The sequence below is a fragment of the Ursus arctos genome, unplaced genomic scaffold (genome assembly GCF_023065955.2).
Source record: "Ursus arctos isolate Adak ecotype North America unplaced genomic scaffold, UrsArc2.0 scaffold_16, whole genome shotgun sequence".
In the NCBI taxonomy this organism is placed as follows: Eukaryota; Metazoa; Chordata; class Mammalia; order Carnivora; family Ursidae; genus Ursus; species Ursus arctos.
The window spans coordinates 33,992,901-34,012,776 of NW_026622830.1; the positions used below are offsets into that span (position 1 = coordinate 33,992,901).

Sequence of the window (19,876 nt, forward strand, 5' to 3'; positions counted from 1 at the left end):
TAGGGAGGCGTCAATTTAACTTTAAACCCATTAGCTCATTGAGAACAGGGGAGAGAAGGGGATGTCTCCAAATGCAGGAAACTGTTGCCATAGCATTTTCCTTCTCTATTTCTGCCTACTCCTCCTCCCTCAAAGCAGCAACAATTTGTGCTCTCCCGTTTTCTTTCAGCAACCAGACGCATTTTCAGAAACCAGGACTCCGGGGATGTGATATCTACACCACCTAATAACTGTACCTGGTAGGGATATTGAATAAGTCTGAGAGTGCTGTTAAGTTTCTCCGGACAGAATCATCTTTGCGGATGCAATTGCAGAACAGGAAACAGACTCAGGGAAAATTTTAGCCCCCCAAAATCTCATTGGCTATCTGCACAAGCTAAGCGACAACAATCGCTCCTGCCACACAACGGATCCCTTTCAGTACTCGCAGCCGTGGACAGCTCCCTCACCTCGCGGTCTGTTCCTCCGCAGTGAGCCGCCTCGCGTTCAGCCTGCACAGGTCGGTGCAGCACCCGCCACCAAGTCTTCACCAGCGCGCAGAGAACACGCGCTCCCTCCCTCCTCCCTCCCGGTGCCCCCGCCCCTCGCTCACCCCGGCTCACTCCAGCGGCGACTTTGAGGGATTCCCTCTCGGGCGGCCTCTGCAGCAGCACATCTGGCCTCATTTGCTGCACGGGGAGCAATGGATCTCAGAGGAAGAGCCTTTCCCGGCGTCTACAGACTTCGAGTTCTCCTGATGCTGTTCCGTGAGTAGCGTCCTGGCGACCGCGAGGGCAGGGTGCACTATTTGCTGAGAATGGAACTGGCAGAGTAAAACCAGTAGCTTAGGGTCAAAATGTGGCCCCTACGTTTTGCTATTTTCTTTCTTTTTGGGGGGCGGGGTGGAGGGCCTTCCCGCCAGTGGCAGGGAATTCCCCAGAGGGCCACACACCTGTACGGCACATCCCAGACACAACGCTATGCGAGTCTGCTTCGTGGGGTCAGAGCATTGGCAAGAAAGATTTGGTTTAAAAGCCTAGGATGAAGAAAAAAGGCCAGTCGGCTTACAAAATAGTAAGGCTTCACATTTTTAAATTTTTATTTTTGTTATAAATTAACAGCAGCGGAGTTAAAAAAAAAAAAAAAACTGTCAGCGCTAGGTTAGAAAAACGGCTCGCAGAGCGCACAGCAGCCGGCAAGGAACTTTATCACCCCAAAGCCCGCAGAACACGATCTCTCCACCCTTGTGCCCGCGACGCGTGGGCTTGCTGAGCCGGATCCGTTAGGATTTTTTTGGTTTGTTTTTCTGCAGATACGATGGCTCGAATCACAGCAGAACAAGAAGTGGAAAATCTCTCAGGCCTTTCCACTAACCCTGAAAAAGATATATTTGTGGTGCGGGAAAATGGGACGACGTGTCTCATGGCCGAGTTCGCAGCCAAATTTATTGTCCCTTATGATGTGTGGGCCAGCAATTATGTCGATGTAAGGAACCTTTTCCCTCCCGGCTTGCTCCTAGGGCTCCAAGGGCGAAGGGCACCCTCCCTCAAGGCCCCGTGAAGACCTGGGTCACCCTCCTTCCCCCTCTGCGCCTCTGCAGGCTGCTCCTGAATGCTGCATGGGGGTTCCGGCTTGTAACGCCTTCTGCTCGCCCTGCCTGCTTGGAAAGTAACCCCCCTTTCTCTGCTTCCCTAACGGCCGGGTCTGCACGTAGAGCATCTAACCGCATGTTTCCGGACCTGGGAGCGCCCGCGCAAAGGAGCGCCCAGGCGTGCAACCCCGAGTTTGGACGCGCTGCCCTTTACAGCCCCCACGGAGGCCGGGCTCGCTGAGGGGGTGCGGGGCGTCTGTGTTCCCAGCTGATCACGGAACAGGCCGATATCTCACTGACCCGGGGAGCTGAGGTGAAGGGCCGCTGTGGCCACAACGAGTCGGAGCTGCAGGTGTTCTGGGTGGATCGCGCTTATGCGCTCAAAATGCTCTTTGTAAAGGTAACCCCGAGCGGGGCGCGCGGAGGCGGTGTTGCCTCCGGGTGGGTGTGGGCGGGGGCCGCCCCTCGGTTTCCTCACCCAGAAGCCGCGGGGGGCGAGTGACGCGCGCCTCCCCCGCTCGGCAGGAAAGTCACAACGCGTCTAAGGGCCCCGAGGCGACGTGGAGGTTGAGCAAGGTCCAGTTTGTCTACGACTCCTCGGAGAAGACCCATTTTAAAGACGCAGTCAGTGGTGAGTAGAGGCCTCAGGGCTGGGGTGGGAGCCTGGGAGACCGCGGCCACTGCGAGAGCGCAGCCGTGGAGAAATTCGGAAATTTGATGGAATCCGATCCTGGCTCCGCACTCCCAGGCCACGTCCGCCCTGGGCTTTCTCGCCAATGTAGAGGAAGCGGGGACACCGGTGCGTCCCCTGGACCTTAGGCCTTGTAGATGCGCAAGGAACCCCGGGCCTAAGGACCACCCGTCCTCCCGTCACCCATAGCCTGATCTTGGATGAGGCGTCTCTGGAGGGCCTGTCTTCTCTTGGCTGCTTCAGGACGATCTCTTCAGATTTATCCTTCAAAGGAGCACGGAGAAGGGCAAAGCTGTGTTTTTTTTTTCCTGCACCCCGGTTTTTCTTCTCAGGCGCGGAAACTTGTAAGGGTCAGTGTGACTCCTCTTCACTCAGGATTTGATAGCCTTCACTGTCTTTCTGCTCATGTCCCCAGGGCTCACACTCGATCTTCAGTCATCGACTGCAGCCACCCCAGAGCGGATTCTGAATCGTGTCCTAATTTATTAGCTTTTCCTGCCCATCACTCCAACAACTCACCCAGATCCTCCAAAAATATCGTGGCAAGAGCAACAGCCATTCCCCAAATAAGAATGTTCCCATGTGCAGGCACCATCAAAGACTATACTTTAATTAATTTTTTACCTAACTTGTTTATTTAGTAAACTGGCTCATCTCCTAATGAGGCCTTCCATCACCTGGGCATCTATGTTGGGAAAAGATTTTTACTGAGCACATGAAAGAATGTTCATGTCATTTCTCCCTTTCTACCTCTTTTAATCATTGCAGTAAAGAGCATTTTGTTTTCATCAAGATCCATATTCGAATACTCCCCCCAATTAAGTTAGATGCCTCCCTGCACCCCTGCCAAAAAAAAGGGGGGGGGAAGAGTGGGAAAAAACCTGATAAACATGTGTCGGGAAAAGAGAAAAAGGGGGCAGACCTCCAAGGAGTATGTATGTGTTCCAGGGCACCTGCCCAGGGCAGCAGCAATCAGCCCTGCTCTGCTGAGCAAGGTGTTTTATTCTGTGTGGGCCAGCGTGAAATGTGGAAGATCAAGTCACTATTTCTTTGGAATCTCCATTTTCAGGGTTTATATAGTAAAAAAAGGTTGGATGTTTAGGTATCACTCTCTTCCAGACAAGAAATTTGAAATCAGTGTTTAAGGAGCCCCTTCTCATGAAACAATGGGTGTACTTGTCCTTTGTCACCACTTGATGCCACTTGCAGAGCCCTAGCCCCAGCAAGGCAACACAGAGGATCAGAAGGGTGTCTGGAGCTGAGAGGCAGGAGCCAGCTCTCTGGCATGTGAGATTAAGAGGTTAGGATTCTGCCAGAAAGAGGGTCCTAATGGTTGCATTGGGCCTTTGCTGCAGCTGGGAAGCACACGGCCAACTCCCATCGGCTTTCTGCCTTGGTCACCCCAGCTGGGAAGTCCTATGAGTGTCAAGCTCAGCAATCCATTTCACTAGCCTCCAGTGATCCACAGAAGACAGTCACCATGATTCTGTCTGCGGTCCACATCCAACCTTTTGACATCATCTCTGATTTTGTCTTCAGTGAAGGTAGGTTGGCGGGGATCGCAGTGGGAGGAGGAGATAGCTGGAGCCAAGGGCAGGCTGATGTCAGGGTGGATGCAGAGGGGACCTGGCTGTTACCACTTGTATTTTCTTTAAGCTGACATGATACTTCCTCTCCCTGTAATATTTTAGGAACAGTATCAACTTTCTTCAATGGCTCCTTCTTCTTCCCTCCTCCTTCACTCCATTCTTCCCTCTCCCAATTTCCCTTCCTCGCTCCCTCCCTTCATCTTTTCATCTTTCCTTTCTGCTCTTCCTTTGCCAAAGAAGAAACTTGATGGAGAGAGAGATAACAAGGTCCATTTGAAAAACCTGTATATAATTTTGATGCAAATTTCCCAATGAAAAAGCTGCTAAAAATCTCAAGTACTTACCTAAGGAGCCATGGATTGCGGAAGGGCCTCTGCTTCTGTGAGCCTCAGTTTCTTCATGTTATTTCAGGCACTTTCAGCTGTAGATTCTACCACTGTGAGTCTGTTTTTGTGTGGCTAGAATGTAGTAGGGGTGTGTGTGTGTGTGTGTGTGTGTGTGTGTACATGAGCAGGTCACAGAGAGACTCGTGAAGACCTGCCTCCCTCCAGCACCCACCTTTGTGGGGAGGGACACGCTTGAGGCTCTGGGGAAGCAAGGGTCTCTGATCTTTTCCTTCTGGGGTATAGAGAGAGGCTGCTTCTCAGTCTGTGCTAGTCTCTGAAAGGGATCAAGCAGCATATAGCTGGGCAGATCCAGGATGTCCACATTCTCTGGGTTCTCTGCAGCCCACCAGAGGTTGGGCACAAGGGGAATCCACATTTCTGCACCTTATCCGAGTCTAGCACCAATTTACACTGGGCAGATGTAGAGTAAGTGAATTTTTTAATTCATTTGTTCTTTCTTATCTGGAGAAGGTTGTTAAGAAATGGGGAGAGATTCTGGTTGCTTTATGGGTAACTTCCTTTGGGCTGGAGACCCCCAGGTGAATACAACTACCCCAATATACAGGATATCAGGGAATCCCCATCTTTGTCATACACAAGTCATTAAATCATTTCCCAGGGAATCCAGCTTTCAGAAAATTCCCCTCCCAACTCAAACTATACTGAATAGAATCTATCCCACCCCACCCCCGGTGATTTAAAGACCATTTGAGCATTCTTAAACAGTCCTTGACAGAAGAGCTGACTTCTTTTCTCATCCTTGTATTTTTGCACCTAATACGGTGTTTGGCACACTGTAGATGCCCAGTGAAATTTGGCTGAATTGATATTCTGAAGCTGTGGACACAATTAACAGAGACTTCCCAGTGCTCGAATGCCAGATGAAACAGAATTTAGTGTATTTACTACATCAGTGCAACCCTTACTTAAGGAAGAATGGGCTACTCCATTTAAATGGATCTGCCAGAAAAATTGAAACTAAACTCTAAGTGTCAAGACATTTTTTAGAAATCTGTTTGATTATGGAAGTATTTATAAAATGTAACAGTGTCTTTCTGAACCTGAAAATATTAACTATAATTAAATGTAATTGAGCTATGATTACTGATGACCAGGAATTCACGAGGAATATTGGACTGTCTGGAATCAATCCCCAGGGTCCCTACCATAGATGCTTTTGAGTTTATAAGGGGACTTTTCACAGTCTCTAATTACTCTTTGTTTTTTTAATCAGTCAGCTGTTCTTAGGCACGTCCTTACTGGTTGGTGTTACTAGGGCTATGATGGGCTGCCTTTACTAGGTCCTTCCCACAACCTCACTTTCACTCGTTCTCGGTTATTTCCACATCATTGCTCACAGTCATTTACCAACTGAGAAACCAAATCTCATTGCTGTGTAGGACCCTGCACAAAGTGAGAATAAAGGAGTGCTGAGGAAAGACCGGATCTAGTTTCCCGAACATCAGTGACGTTCATGGCATGGACTTAATGGGCATCTTTTATTTGAAAAACCGTTTTTATCCGCTTCCAGGTCCTGGATGGGCCCAGTTGCCGAGTAGACTTAGAGAGTTTGTAAGAACTTTCTAAATGCAGCTATATTAAGCACTGGCCAATTGTACTTGTCTCACCCAGGGTTTTCTGGGTAATAATTAGGATGTCCCCTCCTGTAGGGTGCCCTGGGGCTCACAGCTCATGCTCCTGGGAGGAGGCAAGCCTCATTGAGAATCACTCACTGGATCCCTGTGCCTTTGTGTGGCAGGGGCTCTTTTGTTTCTGGCCCCTCCCATCTGTGCCTCTCAGCACCTGCCCCCCACTGTGTTTTGTAAGAGATCATTTTATTTGATTTGGTGGAATCCAAAAGATTCTTTGGGGTGCCTTTCTGGGACTTGGCCCTTGCCCATCCCCTTTCCCAGAATAGAAGCTCAGGAGCCTCTGACGTGCTGGCTATGCGTGAGTGGGGGAGGCAGCAGTATCTGGTCATATATTCGCATGCCCACTGCAGGGGTATGTGCCTGTGGTTGGCAGGTGTGTGCAGGACCTACAGCCAAAGGGTTTCCAATGAAGGACTTACTCCCTGTGTAAGGGGGCTTCTGGCAGTCTGAAGTTTCACACCCGCCTGCTTAATAGACTCTGAGAAAAGCAAGGAAGGGTCGGTGAAATGGATTACCGGATACTCACGGGGCTGAGAGCAGCTCGAATGGAGGTTGACGTCTTTATCACGTAAATCCCTTTAGTGTTTTGAGCTCCGGGACTATGCTGATCCTCAGCCGGAGTCTCTCAGCCCAGCCCATCTCCAACTGCAGCGTGCACACGGATCTCCGGCTGCATTGTGCACAGCTGTGGTGATCTCGTTCACCTACAGCGTCTGGTTCAGTAGGTCTGGGGGCGGGGCCCAAGATGCTCCATTTCTAGCAAGCTCCCTGGTGATGCTGCTGGTCTGTGGAACACTAGGGGGTTTGAGGGAGCTTCAGCTGATCAAGGAAAAGATATGACCTGAGAGGCAGTAACGCACAAACTTGATTCGGTGGTACTTGGTCAGGGTTGCATGAGGGGGGAAGCCGCTCAGTGCATGAGACTGTCCGGAGGGAGCCTTATGGGGACCACCATCCAGAAGGGGAGGAGGGCAAAGGACATCCTGGTGGGGACAGGGGTATGGGGGAGGAGGCTTACATGTCTAGGTGATATGGCTCAGCAGCATGGTAAGGAGTCTCTGGGTGGAGAGCTCTGAGGGGTGGCAGAAGCTGAGGCCTTAGACCTGTAAGGCCCTAACTTATCAATGAGTAACAGCTGTTGGGGGAGGTTTGGTATGCAAGGCTCTAAATAGCTAAAGATGTGCTTGTTTGGGCTGGTTTTTAAATAACTGGAGGTGTAAAAATTTGAGTATGGCATGGCGGGCTTTCGAGCTAATGGTCTCAGCCTACAGTGAAGAAATTAACCACCTAGGAGCCAATACACGGAGGCTACTTGGGCTCATTTCTGTAACCCACACACTTTATGGCAACTACCAGCCTGCAGTTCAAGGCACCTCCTGCTTCCGGGTTCGGGTGGATGAACGTGTCCTTCCACAGTGAAGTCCATGTAGGGTGTCCCTTTGAGCGCCCCGGGGAGATTTCTGGCTGGGACGGGATGAGGATTGTATCACTGATAGGCAAAAAATCAGCCTGAGAATTTTAATGGCTTGAATGAAAGGCAACTTTTATGTATGCATAATTACAGAAGAAACATAATGGGACACAGAGGGTGTCTCTGTTCCCCTTTATTAAAGATTCAGATTTAACAGGCATTTAAAAAGCTGCCACATAGAGGCTGGTCCCTTTTCAGTTCTCAAGGGGAAAAATAAGCAAACCAACCAACCTGTAAAGAAAGTAGTGAGATCCCAGATTACCACAGAGAAACTGAGGCTCAGAGAAGTGAGGTTATCGGTGAAGTCTGTCCTCCTGGTGGCTGCTTAGGCTGGGGCAAGAGCCCGTCCTTGAGTATCAGACCCTGTGCTCCTAGCCTCTCAGAGCTTCAGCTGCTCCCGCTGAGCAACTAAAATAAACATGTGAGCGTGGGAGACGCCTTTACAAAGGTTGTCAGTTCCCCTGAATTCATGAGCTTTTTATGAGTATTCCTAACAGGATGATTGGGAGATGTCACCTGATCTGCATTTGAGCCAGATCTGTGTTTTAGCGGAAATTAACGTGCCTTACCTTGCTCTGTACACCAGCCCCCAGCGCAGCTCCCCGTGGCTAGCTGCCACACCACAAGTGCAGGAAGGCTTAGCTTAGCTGATCCAGAGTGTTGTGTAGACCTGTGATGTACTTAGCATCTCCCAGCCCAGAAACAGTTCACCCAGGGTAGTTGTTTCTCAGGATCTCCTGGGTAAGCATCTAGGGGGAGATAATTCTGTTATGAGCACTGCTAAGAACTGTATCGAGGGCTGGGATGTGGAGCCCTAGTGTGGGGCCATGCAGCTAGCCAGTTGTAGAATTCAGTGTGGGACGTAGTGTTCAGGCTGGGCTCCCCCAGGAGCAGATCCTCTGCAAGTATGTAAGTGCAAGTGGTTTATTTAGGAGGTGATTCTAGAAAGCACTGGTGGGGGGGCTGGGGAGGTGAGATAGGAAGGCAAGACAACCAGTAACAGGAGCATTAGTGAGCAGGTTTTCACCATGGGCATCTGGGGCTCACACTGCTGGAATCTCTGGGAGTGTAGAGCCCACCTCCGTCTATCTGGCCTGAGAGGTGGGAAAAATGGCATTTACCCACCAACCCCCAACCACCATGGATGGCTGCTGGGGTAGGGGAGAGGCGTTGACTCTCTGAGACTTCTAACCTGCCTTGCAGGCAAAACCTGCTGGAATGTGTGGGAATGGAGAATGCCAAGGCAATAAGACACTGTCTGGGTCTGTTACACCTAGGACTGGGATATATGAACTTTCCCTGCCATAGTGCAGCTTACAGGGCAGTGAGAAGGAGTTTGTACAACTCTTCTTGTTCATGCCATATGCGTCGTGCACAGTGGCATCTATCAATAATTGCTTTTATTATCTTTTTTTTTTTTTATTGCTAGTGCTTACATCTTGGTGAGAGGATCTGCTTGTCTCCAGCCAAATGTCTCCAAAGCCCACTCATGCTAACAGTTTCTCAGTATACAAAATAAATTTGCTGAGGGTACAGGAGTCTAGAGCTAGTCCAGAGAAAGTGGAAAGAGGAGTAAGCCCCTCCCTCCAGCTGCCCTGGAGGAAGGACGGTTTGGAGGAAATCCAGCCAGCAAAAGACTTGTCGTGTCCTAGAACAGGCACGGTCTGTGGTGTTAACAGAGCTTGAGAAAGCAGAAAGCAGGCAGCTTGCCTTTTTGCCCACTGCCCATCTCAGTGCTGTCCATTTGGGGCACAACGAAGAGTTCTTGTAGTTGGTTAGCCTCTGGGACTAAATACGACATTGAGATGGTCATCAAACCATCAAACACACAAAAAATGGTGGTCCTCAAATAAATGAACAAAAAAATAAAACATGGACTAAAAAACAGAACCTAAGATGCATCAGGATTTTAGTGGAGGCATTAGATTTGTGGTTGAGGGGACCTTATTTGGCCACTGGCCACTGGCAACAGATTAGCCCTCTGTTGTCTGTTCTGTCTTCCTCTGGTTCTTTCCAATGACTAGACTAGACTGGTTGTTGTCTTTTCCAGCCATATGCCATTCTAGAACCCTGAGCCCAGCCAGGGCAGAGGCATGAGGGACCCCAAGCCCTGTGGAGGTGAACAGGGAGTTGGGGGTCTCTGAGCATCCAAAGCCAGATTCAGTGTGGGCTAAGCCAACAGGTGTTCTTCTCCCAGGCAGAGATCTAGGGCCTTCTTTGTTTTAGAATCTGTGGGTTGTATAGTCAGTTTCTTGCACAGGATCTTAACCCTGGCGTCCACAGAGTCTGTGGATAGTATTTTGGGAGTGTGTGAATTTTAATGGAAAAATTTATATCTTTATTTTCACCAATTTCTAATTTTTAACATTCCCTTCAATTATAAGTGAAAATAATAACTCACAGTAGTATTAGTGGTAATATTAATTAATGATTAATAGTGGTGAGCTTGTCACCAACAGAAATCATAGATATTTTTATCCATAGTATTTGGTGCCGATCTTGCAAAGTGACAGTGATGCTTCTCATTACTTTGCAAGCCAGCCAGTATGTGTACTAATAAAGGAGTACATATATTACTTTCTCCCAACTTATTTAAAGATATTGTGATAGCTGAATTTCAGTGTGATCCGTTTCCTTGGTAATCCTATGTATTTTATTTTTCTGCATTTGTAAGCATGATTCTGAGAAAGGATGATGGTTTCATCATTACTGGTACAAAAAAGATGGCACCTTCTGCCTTAATGGGTCATGGCCAGCACTGTTTTAAGTGAAAGAGAATAGATTGGCATGGAGAACGTGTTAGATGTACAAGGTCAGGATAAGTATTGTTTTTGAAGCTTTGGTTTTAGTTATATGTATATATCTATGTTCCGAGTTGAAATGTAAAACATCGTTTCCCCTCTGGATCAGAGGCAGAGTTTGAAAATAATAGCTCGCGCCCAAAAGTGAAGTGTGTGAACTTCTATGGGCTCACAGTCTCTCATTTAGAACCCTTGGGGATAGAGGGGTTTCAGACTTTAGGATATTTTAGACTTTAGGAAGACAATACAGGGTGTATTTCCATATATTATGGAAGAGTCCAGAAGAGTCCAGGCAGGTCCTGTAATCAAATATATTAATATATCTGTTCCCTGCAGAGAAACACATGACTCTTCATGCTAAGTAGAATGAAAATCATGAACATCTTGACATTAGTTCAAATCAAGCGTTGCTGACAAATGAGTGATACAGAGCACTTTGGATTTCCAGAGCTCTGTGGATTTTGGAATGGCGGGTAAGGGATGGCAGACTCACTCATTCCCCCTTATTTGACCACTCAGTGGATGTGGGTGGATGAAGATGGGGATTCAGTATTTTTTATGATAATTTTTCACATCCCCTTATTTTCCTATGATTATTATTTTTGACATGTACATAGTTGAATACTCCCTTTATATACCCCTTTCTGTGGTGTGTTTAGTCAGGTTTTTTCCTAAGGCAACAAAAAAATAATTCTTAAGAAAGTAAACCACAATTATGATGCTGAGTGAAATAAGTCAGTCAGAGAAAGACAAATACCATATGATTTCTCTCATATGTGGAATTTAAGAAATAAAACAGATGAACAAAAAAGAGAAACAAACAAACAAAACCAGACTCTTAACTGTAGAGAACAAACTGATGGTGACCAGAGGGGAGGTGTGTGGGGCGGATGGGGGAACTAGGTGACGGGGATTAAGGAGTGCACTTGTCACGATGAGCACTTAGTAATGTATAGAATTGTTGAGTCACTCTGGCGTATGCCTGAGACCAATATAACACTGTATGTTAACCACACTAGAATTAAGATTAAAAAAAAAAAACAAAAAACAAAAGCAAGAAAGAAGTAAGCCACCGCGGTATTTTATCCATATACATACAGTTTTTTTTTTTTTTTTTTGCCAGAATTCATTATACTTTTTTCCTATGCCTTCCTTAAAGGGTGGGATATGAGGTGTCATTCGCCTGTAACTATACTAAAGTTATTACCCATTTAAAGATAATATTTTGGGCTGTACAAATTCTGATGTGTGGGTGTTTTTCCCAACCACTAAGCAATTCTCTGACAGTAGCTGGGTGTTCTACGGTTCAACTTACTGCTGACACTGTCTCCCTAGAAACACCATCAAATCCCGCCGGTTAAGGGCTCCTTCCTGCGAGACTGCTCCCCATCTCCACTTCACACACCAACTGCCAGTCCAGGTTGTCACCTAGGCTTCCGATCACTTTGCTATTGGAGGTTTCCATGAAACTTCTCCTTGAATTCTAGAGAGGCTCATAGAACTCAGAGAAACGTTTTACTCACTAGATTACTGGTTGGTTTTAAAAGGGTAGAGCTCAGGAACAGCTAGTTGTAGGAGATGCATAGGGCAAGAGGGTGGCGTTTCCATGCTCTCTCCAAGTCCACCACTCCCCCCAAGTCTCCATGTGTTCACCAACCAGAAGCTCTCTGAATCCCATCCTTTGGGGTTTTTATTGAGGTTTCCTTACATAGGCATGACTGATTAAAATATCATTGGCCATTGGTAATTAAACTCAATCTCCAGCCACTTTCTCCTCCCTGGAAATCAAGGGGTGGGGCTGAAAGTTCCAACCCTCTGATCATAAGGTTACTAGGCAACCAGCCCCCATCCTTAGGTGACCTAGGGGCTTTCCCAAATTGACCTCAGCATAAACTCTGATGTGCTTGGAAGGGGTATGTTATGAATATCTGCGTATAAGTTTGCGGCTAGCACATGGAAAATAAGCAAAGCCCACAATCTACATCAACGTTACACAGGCAACAGCATGTGGTGAGGAAAACAAATAGCCTTTGTTGTTAACAAAATCCCTACACCAGGAAACCCCATTTCTACTCATTTTTCTCTTTAAAGAGGCAATGTGGTATCAAGGGGGAAAAAAATCCAACCTTCTAGGTATGGAGTTCTGGGCCCATAGCTGGCTCTGGTGCACTTTGTAACAACAGAATTTCCCCTGGAAATGGGTATATTGGACTGCAGGCTGATGCTCGAACGTGGGGCTTATTAGAATTGAACTAAATAGTGAAAAAGAAAAGTCCCCTACTAATTCTTTTTAGTCTTCTGGTTGTAATAAAGAGAAAGGTGCAGTTTAGTGCTAATAATGGGTCCTTAACATTTCCCTAAATTTGCCAAAATGTCTTTTTAAAAATCGTCTTTGTAAAAAAAATCTCTGCTTTTTTCAGCTGGGGAGTATATGTGTGTATATGTTTGCTTATTTATTTTAAATAGTTTTATTCAGGTTATAATTGAAATACAAGAAACTGCACATACTTAAGTGTACAATATGATAAATATTGACTTAGGAATACACCTACGAAGCCACCACTACAATCCAGAAAAATCAATACATCCATCCCCTCTGAAAGTATCCTCCTACCTCTTAGTAATGAGTATGTACCTCACTGAATTTTCGGAAACCGAATATACCTCTGTGAGCAGTACACAGAGCCACAGGGCCCAGAAGCCCTCCTTCCTGCCCACCTTGCGAATCTGTAGCCTTTAAATGCCAGTAGCTCAGGTCTGCTACTGACCTGACCCCAGCTCTCCCCCTAGCTCATGTCTGCTAAGTGCCACCCAGCTGTGCGGTTGAGTTAGGCTGCTGGAATTCAGGTTGGGGCTTCATTTCCCCTGGGCACATTACTTAGCCTCACTCTAACTTATCAGTAAAATGGGTATAATAACAGTATTTATCTCCTAGGGTTGTCATGGGGATTAAATGAGATCATCTTTGTTCTTAGAGCTGGCAGTGAATTTAGAAACCAGGCATGTTAAGTACACAGCTTTAAAAAGCTGTATGTTTGCCTGCAATCTTCCAGGTTCTACTTAATAGGAAAGATTCCTGAGGTTCTGGCCTCATCCTCCTTTCTGCTGGTCTGCGGAGAGGTGGGAGGAAGGACTGTGTCACCATGGATTCTGGAGGAGCCTGGCACACAGTTGGTGCTAAATAAATGGTTACTGGGTCACCCTGACTTAAAAACTTGGTCTTTATGGAGAGATATCTAAAATCTGTTTTCTCTAGTTCTGGCTCAGGAGTTTGGTGAAAAGGCCACCAGTTACCCACAAGGACCCAAGGAGCCTGAGCAAATGTCTCCTGATTTCTAGGAATGCCGTTCTTCATTTTTTTTTTTTAAGATTTATTTATTTATTTTACAGAGCAGGGGGAGGGGCAGAGGCAGAGGGAGAGAGAGAGAGAGAGAGAGAAAATCCTCAAGCAGACTCCCCACTGAGCACAGAGCTCAACATGGGGCTCGATCCCAGTTCCCTGAGATCATGACCCGAGCCGAAATCAAGAGTCAGCTGCCTCAACAACAGGCGCCCCACAGGAATGCAGTTCTGCTCTGCTCTACAAACTATATGACCCCCAGTTTTCTCCAAAATTTGTTCTCAGGTTCTAGGTAAAAATGGAGGCATAGGGCTATTAAACTGTCTTGTACATAGTTTAATACTCCCTTTTATATACCCCTTTCTGTCGTGTGTTTTGTTCAGGATTTTTCCTAAGGCAACAAAAAATAATTCTTAAGAAAGTAAACCACAATTCTGATGCTAAGTGAAATAAGTCAGAGAGAGACAAATACCACATGATTTTCTCTCATATGTGGAATTTAAGAAATAAAACAAACAAAAAAGAGAAACAAACAAAACCAGACTCTTAACTATAGGGAACAAACTGATGGTGACCAGAGGGGAGGTGGGGGGGGGATTTATTCATTATTCTTAAGTAAATATCTAGTATTGAAATGCTGGGTTATAAAGTAGGCATACGTTTCCCTTTAATAGAAGCTACTGGACAGTTTTACAAAGTGGGGAGAGTTCCAGTGGCTCCACATCGTTACCAGCACTTGATATTTTCAGTCTTTTGGAAGCTGTGTACTGTGTGCAGTTCTCTATGTGTGCACATACTTCAATACAACGTTGAAAAACTAAACCATCAATAAAAATGACAGTGGCTGTGTTTAATGCTGAAACTGAAAACTTAAATCAATCATCCGGATGTTCTGTTGCCAACTGCCAGGAATCCGATGACTGAGTGTTGCCCTATTTAATTGATGCACTTGAATTTTACAATGTGCAGAAATATGAAGTGGTGCATCCTTCTCGTTGGTCGGAAAACATGATTTCTAAATAAGAGTCTCCCCAAATGTTCGTTAAGAAATCTTTTCACCTCCATTTCCAACTAAAAAAGATCTTGGTTTTGATAGGAGGACTTATGATTGAAAATATTTTGACAGGAGCTGATTGGGCTCTTCTTCTTTCCCATTTCAGAGCATAAGTGTCCAGTGGATGAGCGGGAGCAGTTGGAGGAAACCTTGCCCCTGATTTTGGGGCTCATCTTAGGCCTCGTCATTGTGGTAACACTGGCGATTTACCACATCCACCACAAAATGACGGCCAACCAGGTGCAGATCCCTAGGGATCGATCCCAATATAAGCACATGGGCTAGGGGCCATTAGGCAGGCAGCCCCCGAGACCCCTCCCCCAGAGGGTCAGGTAGAGAAACGAAAGCACCTTTCCACCTTGTACACGGGATACACCAACATAGCTACAATGCAACAGGCCTGGGTGTCTAAGGCTTGCTTGGCCCACGTCCATGCTTTAACCCAGGGTTGGGGGGGGATTCTTTTGGATTCTTGGGGTGAATGGCATATATTCTCTCCACACTGGGGAATGAGGAGGGAGGGGTCAGCCAGCTTTCATGCTCGTGGTGGCTTGGCTTTGACTCTCCAAGGAGCAAATACATACAACTCAGAGGAGTATCTGGCTCCGAAGTTTAGGGATTGAAAGACACGTCTTTTGGAACGACACCCCTTTAGGTTCAGAGAAGTAGGGGGTGCTTTGCTCCCTTGGCCTACCTTATACAGTTGTCAGTGCACACAAACTACAGCCTCATGCTCCCTACGGCAAGACCCCTGAAAGTGATCCATGCTTCTGGCTGGCATTCTGCATGTCTAGTGATTGTCTTGGGAATGTTTCACTGCTACCTGCACCCAGTGACTTTGCAGCACAGAACCCGTTTAATGTAACTATGCAGAGCTGTTTGGACTTCATAGTACGTCAGGTCCAAGTAAGGGGACCTGAAGAATCAATCATGTGAGTTTGTTTTTCAAAATGAATTAAAACACACTACTGTCTAACATTTGCCTGCTTTCTTGAAACAAGAAAACAACACTAAAATGGTTTCTTTGGCACCCAGAAGAGAGGGGAATGGTGAAGATGGGCTTTCCTTTCTGCAAGAGGAAAGCAAAGAAAGGGCGGGGAAGCCAAAAGAGGCAGGTTGGTTTTTCCAGATAAAGCAAACAAACAAATAAACATGGATTTATCTTGGCAAATATAGTTTTAATAATGGCCCCTCTTGAACGACTGGTCTAATATTGCTTCTGATGCTTCCTGGTCTTGAGTTTGGCATTTCACTTCAGATTAAAAAGCGGGTCTGAACATGAGAGCCTAGGTTGTGTTGTGTTTGAAGTAAAATAGAATATGCTGAAACTTCCTAGAGAAATGTACAAGTTTAAATTTCACTCACTTTCTAAATAATCATTTTTCTGAAAAATCTGAGTCGGGGTAGGGGAAGTCCTTTTCTCTGATGTTAGAGTGGGAATCTCCCCACCCCCCAGATGATCTCCATCGTATGAGAGGCAACGCATACTAAGTTCATTTCCCTGAGTCCTCAACTGTTGAAAAGCGCTCATCCTTACAAGTCCATTATCCCAGCAAATCTTGATAAGTATCGGCCAATCGCGGCTCTGTTACCTGTTTGTGTGCTGCTGCTCTGTCAGTCTGTCAGTCGTTTTCCCTGCAGGATCTCCCTTCAGTGTCTGCCTGGTACCAGGGAGGAAGACAGGTGCGCGTCGTGCAAGGAAAAGGAGACGCGTAGTATCAGCTGCCATCTGGTCACCCCAGGTCCCGAACTGCACAAGCTCTTTCTTTTTTAGCGTCTCATATGATTTTTTACAACTTCCTGTGTATTTGGAACCACCCACAAATTTGGGGGAGAAATGGACACTTAGGTGTATCGATGAGTTACCCTTGCTCTCGGTAACCCCTTCAGAAAAGATACTTAGGCCTGACTCGTATTTCTGAATATTCCATATTTCCTTAATTTACTTTTACAAAGGTAAATTCGTATCTTTTAGAAATTTCACTTTCACAAAATATAGGACTCGTGATTAGTGTTGAAACTGTCATCCACTCATTTATTCAGCAAACAGGTTTTGAGCACCTACTGAGTGCAGGCTCTGTGCTGAGTACACAGTAGTAAACTGGCCACTTAGAGTCTACGGGGTATGGCTGACGGACACAGGTCCACAGGTTGTTCCAAAAAGAACAAGTGCCCTGGCTCTTTTTCCAGTGTTGTCACGTGGCCACATCCCTGTGGTTAAGCGGATCGATTAAATCTTTCCAGAATCCAACTTTCTTAATTCTCAAATTCCAGTGGTTTTTCCCCTTGAGATATGCAGTCTGTATATAAAGCCACGTTACCATGACTATTATTGCTATTAATCCAGCATCTTTATCTAGTTGTCTTAAAATTAGGTCTCTAGCTCAGCCTAATTTCTTGGAACCTCGCCTCATTTCTCTCAGTCCTGCCTATATCTTATCAACTAAGCAGAATAAAGGGGAGCCTTGTGGTCAGGGCAGGTGCAGTGGTCTCTGGGTGGAGGGCCGAAGGCGTCCAGAGGGACTGACTCAGCCCCGGGTGTCAGCCTGGGCTCCTGTCATGGCCATTCCCACTGTCCTGCATTTCACGGCTGCCCCTGTACCTGGAGCAAGCTTGAGATGGTGGCTCATGGCTGCGCATTACGTCTCAAGCTCAGAAAGGAGAGAGAAAACAAACAGACAAACCACAGATGCTCAATTACCCCCTTAACTGTCATTTTCTTTTTTACCGCAGTTTTAAATACAAATGCCTCCGAGCACAAAAGGATGCTGGGTCTGGTTGCTAGTCTGCCCACCTGGAAAAGCCAGGCCAGATGAACCATATGCAGATTTCTTTGGGGAGCGGGGGAAGGGTGAGTGTAATTTAAATTCTGAGAGCCTTTCTTTGCAAGAGTCTCCCATTCTCAGGAAATAGCTCCCAGTGAAGCCGCCTCAGGGGGTAGGGAGACTCTGTCCTCCAGCCTGAGAAAGCCCTCTAAACTATAACTACTCTCTTCTTACCAATTGTCCAATCTTTTTGTTAACAAAGACTTGGCAAAGCTGAGTAGGTGTGGGAGACAGCAGAGAAACACAAATGGAGAAATGGGTTGGGGGGGCGGTAGGAGAGACCAGCAGTGTGCTGTGTGCCCACCAGGGGTGTTTCCGTGGGGAGGTGGTCCAAGCTGGCACTAGGCACAAACACTTCCCTGGAATAGACACCTGAGTGAGCAGAACCAGGCAGATGCAGCTTTAAATCAGCGTGTCTCCAAGCACAGTTGGCAGGCAGCGAGCATCAGAGTCACCCCAGGGGGCCATTGGAAAACATCAGCTCTCGGGGCACCTACCCGGGTGGCTCAGTGGGTTAAGCATCTGACTTCAGCTCAGGTCATGATCTCAGGGTCCTGGGATGGAGCCCCGCTTCAGGATCCCTGCTCAGCGGGGGTAGAGTGTGATTTTGTCCCTCTCCTGCTGCCCCTCCCCCAGCTTGTGCTCTCTCTCTCTCAAATAAATCAATAAAATCTTAAAAAAAAATAAACAAAAAGCAAATATCAGTTCTAGAGCATCATCCCAGACGACAGGGGATCTCTCTGGTGAGACCTAGAGTCTGTAGTTTTACTACGATTCCCAGCCTACCTGCAACGTTAGGCACATTATCAGGCTTCTCTGTGCTCTCGAATCTGAAAATGAAGCTTACTCCCCCATCCTTGCAGAGTTATCTGAGGATTCATGACAGTACATTTAAGTCGCTAGCACAATACCTGGCACCCTGGAAATAGTCCATAAAAGCTAGTATTAATGACATGTTTTCTAGCACAGTTGTTAACATGTGCATTCAGAGTTCACCTGCCATCCACGTTCAGGAAAGATCCAAAGGGACATGCAGGGATTTTTAACCTGGCATCCACAGTTTTCCATGCCAGTTTATTGTGAATTCAGAGTATGTTTCTATGCAGGGACTCCACTCACCCCTCAGCAGCCCAGTAAACCACTCAGGGTGGGGGGTGTTAATTTGCAGGGGTGGGGGAGATTATCAGAGTCCATGGACTGGGATGGGAAAAAACCACACCCTTAGTTTTTACCAACCTCAAATGAAAGGTAGGCATTTCCTTCAATTATGAACATAGGCACCAAACCACTATGGTACAGGCAAGAACTGTGTCATCAGGAGAAATCACCACATTACACCTGTTGGAGATAGCTCAAAAAATCACATAAGCTCATTACTTTGAAATTATGGTAGTTACTAGACCCATCATAAGATCTTGTTATTTAAGAGATGCCTGGGTGACTCAGTCAGTCGGGTGTCTGCCTTTGGCTCGGGCCATGATCCTAGGCTCCTGGGATCAAGTCCCACATTGGGCTCCTTGCTCAGTGGGGAGCCTGCTTCTCCCTCTGCCTGCCATTCCCCCGTCTGCGCTCTACCTCTGACAAATAAATAGATAAAATCTTTTAAAGAAAAGATTTTGTTATTTAATACATTAAAAATTAAAATATTTTGATAACTATACTTCAATTGGTTCCCTTAGTATTTTACTTTATGAATTTAAAGACATTTCCTGAAGAGTCCACAGCCAAGAGGGTCCAGGGTACAAAATTAGGCTAAGAACTCCAGGGCTAATGGCTACTTCAGTTGTCATGTAAAGTGATGTTTCTATCACCTCACACCTGTTAGAATGGCTATTACCAAAAGTCAAGAAATAGAAAGTGTTGGTGAAGATGTGAAGGAGAGGAAACTCGTGTGCATTGTTGGTGGGAATGTAAATTGGTGGAACCACAATGGAAAATAATATGGAAGTTTCTCAAAAAATTAAAATTGAAATATCATATGATCCAGAAATCCTACTTGTCTATTTATCCCAATGAAAACACTAACTTGAAAAGATAGCTGCATCGCCACATGCATTGCAGCTTTATTTATTTATTTATTTATTTATTTATTTATTTATTTTAAAAGATTTTATTTATTTATTTAACACAGAGACAGCCAGCGAGAGAGAGAACACAAGCAGGGGGAGTGGGAGAGGAAAAAGCAGGCTCATAGCGGAGGAGCCTGATGTGGGGCTCGATCCCATAACGCCGGGATCACGCCCTGAGCCAAAGGCAGATGCTTAACCGCTGTGCCACCCAGGCGCCCCTGCAGCATTATTTATAATAGCCAAGATCCAAAAGTTACCCAAGTGTCCAATGATAGATGAATGGATAAAGGAAATGTAATGTGACATGAATTTCTCAGTCATAAAAAGGGAGGAAATCCTGCCCTTTGAGACAACATGGATGGACTTTGAGGGCATTATGCTTAGTGAAATACGTCCGACAGGGAAAGACAAATACTCACTTATATGTG

The 19,876-nt window shown here is 46.2% G+C and overlaps 1 protein-coding gene across 2 annotated transcripts; it reads left to right on the forward strand.

Moving 5' to 3' along the window:
• The first annotated feature begins 682 nt into the window (after positions 1-682).
• Positions 683-14,839, forward strand: LAMP5 (lysosomal associated membrane protein family member 5). Of its 2 annotated transcripts, XM_026503033.2 has the most exons (6): positions 683-746; positions 1,292-1,464; positions 1,839-1,970; positions 2,096-2,201; positions 3,617-3,805; positions 14,661-14,839. In XM_026503033.2, the coding sequence occupies exons 1-6, from the start codon at positions 683-685 to the stop codon at positions 14,837-14,839; spliced, it is 843 nt and encodes a 280-aa protein (XP_026358818.1). The 2 variants fall into 2 exon arrangements, with proteins under 2 accessions (XP_026358818.1, XP_044241548.1); XM_044385613.1 differs by lacking the exon at positions 1,839-1,970.
• Positions 14,840-19,876: the final 5,037 nt, after the last annotated feature.

Coding starts and splice junctions, on each gene's coding strand:
- LAMP5 (XM_026503033.2), top strand. CDS start 683: ATGGATCTCAGAGGAAGAGCCTTTCCCGGCGTCTACAGACTTCGAGTT. Junction 747..1,291: donor AGTTCTCCTGATGCTGTTCC/GTGAGTAGCGTC, acceptor GTTTTTCTGCAG/ATACGATGGCTCGAATCACA. Junction 2,202..3,616: donor TTTTAAAGACGCAGTCAGTG/GTGAGTAGAGGC, acceptor CCTTTGCTGCAG/CTGGGAAGCACACGGCCAAC.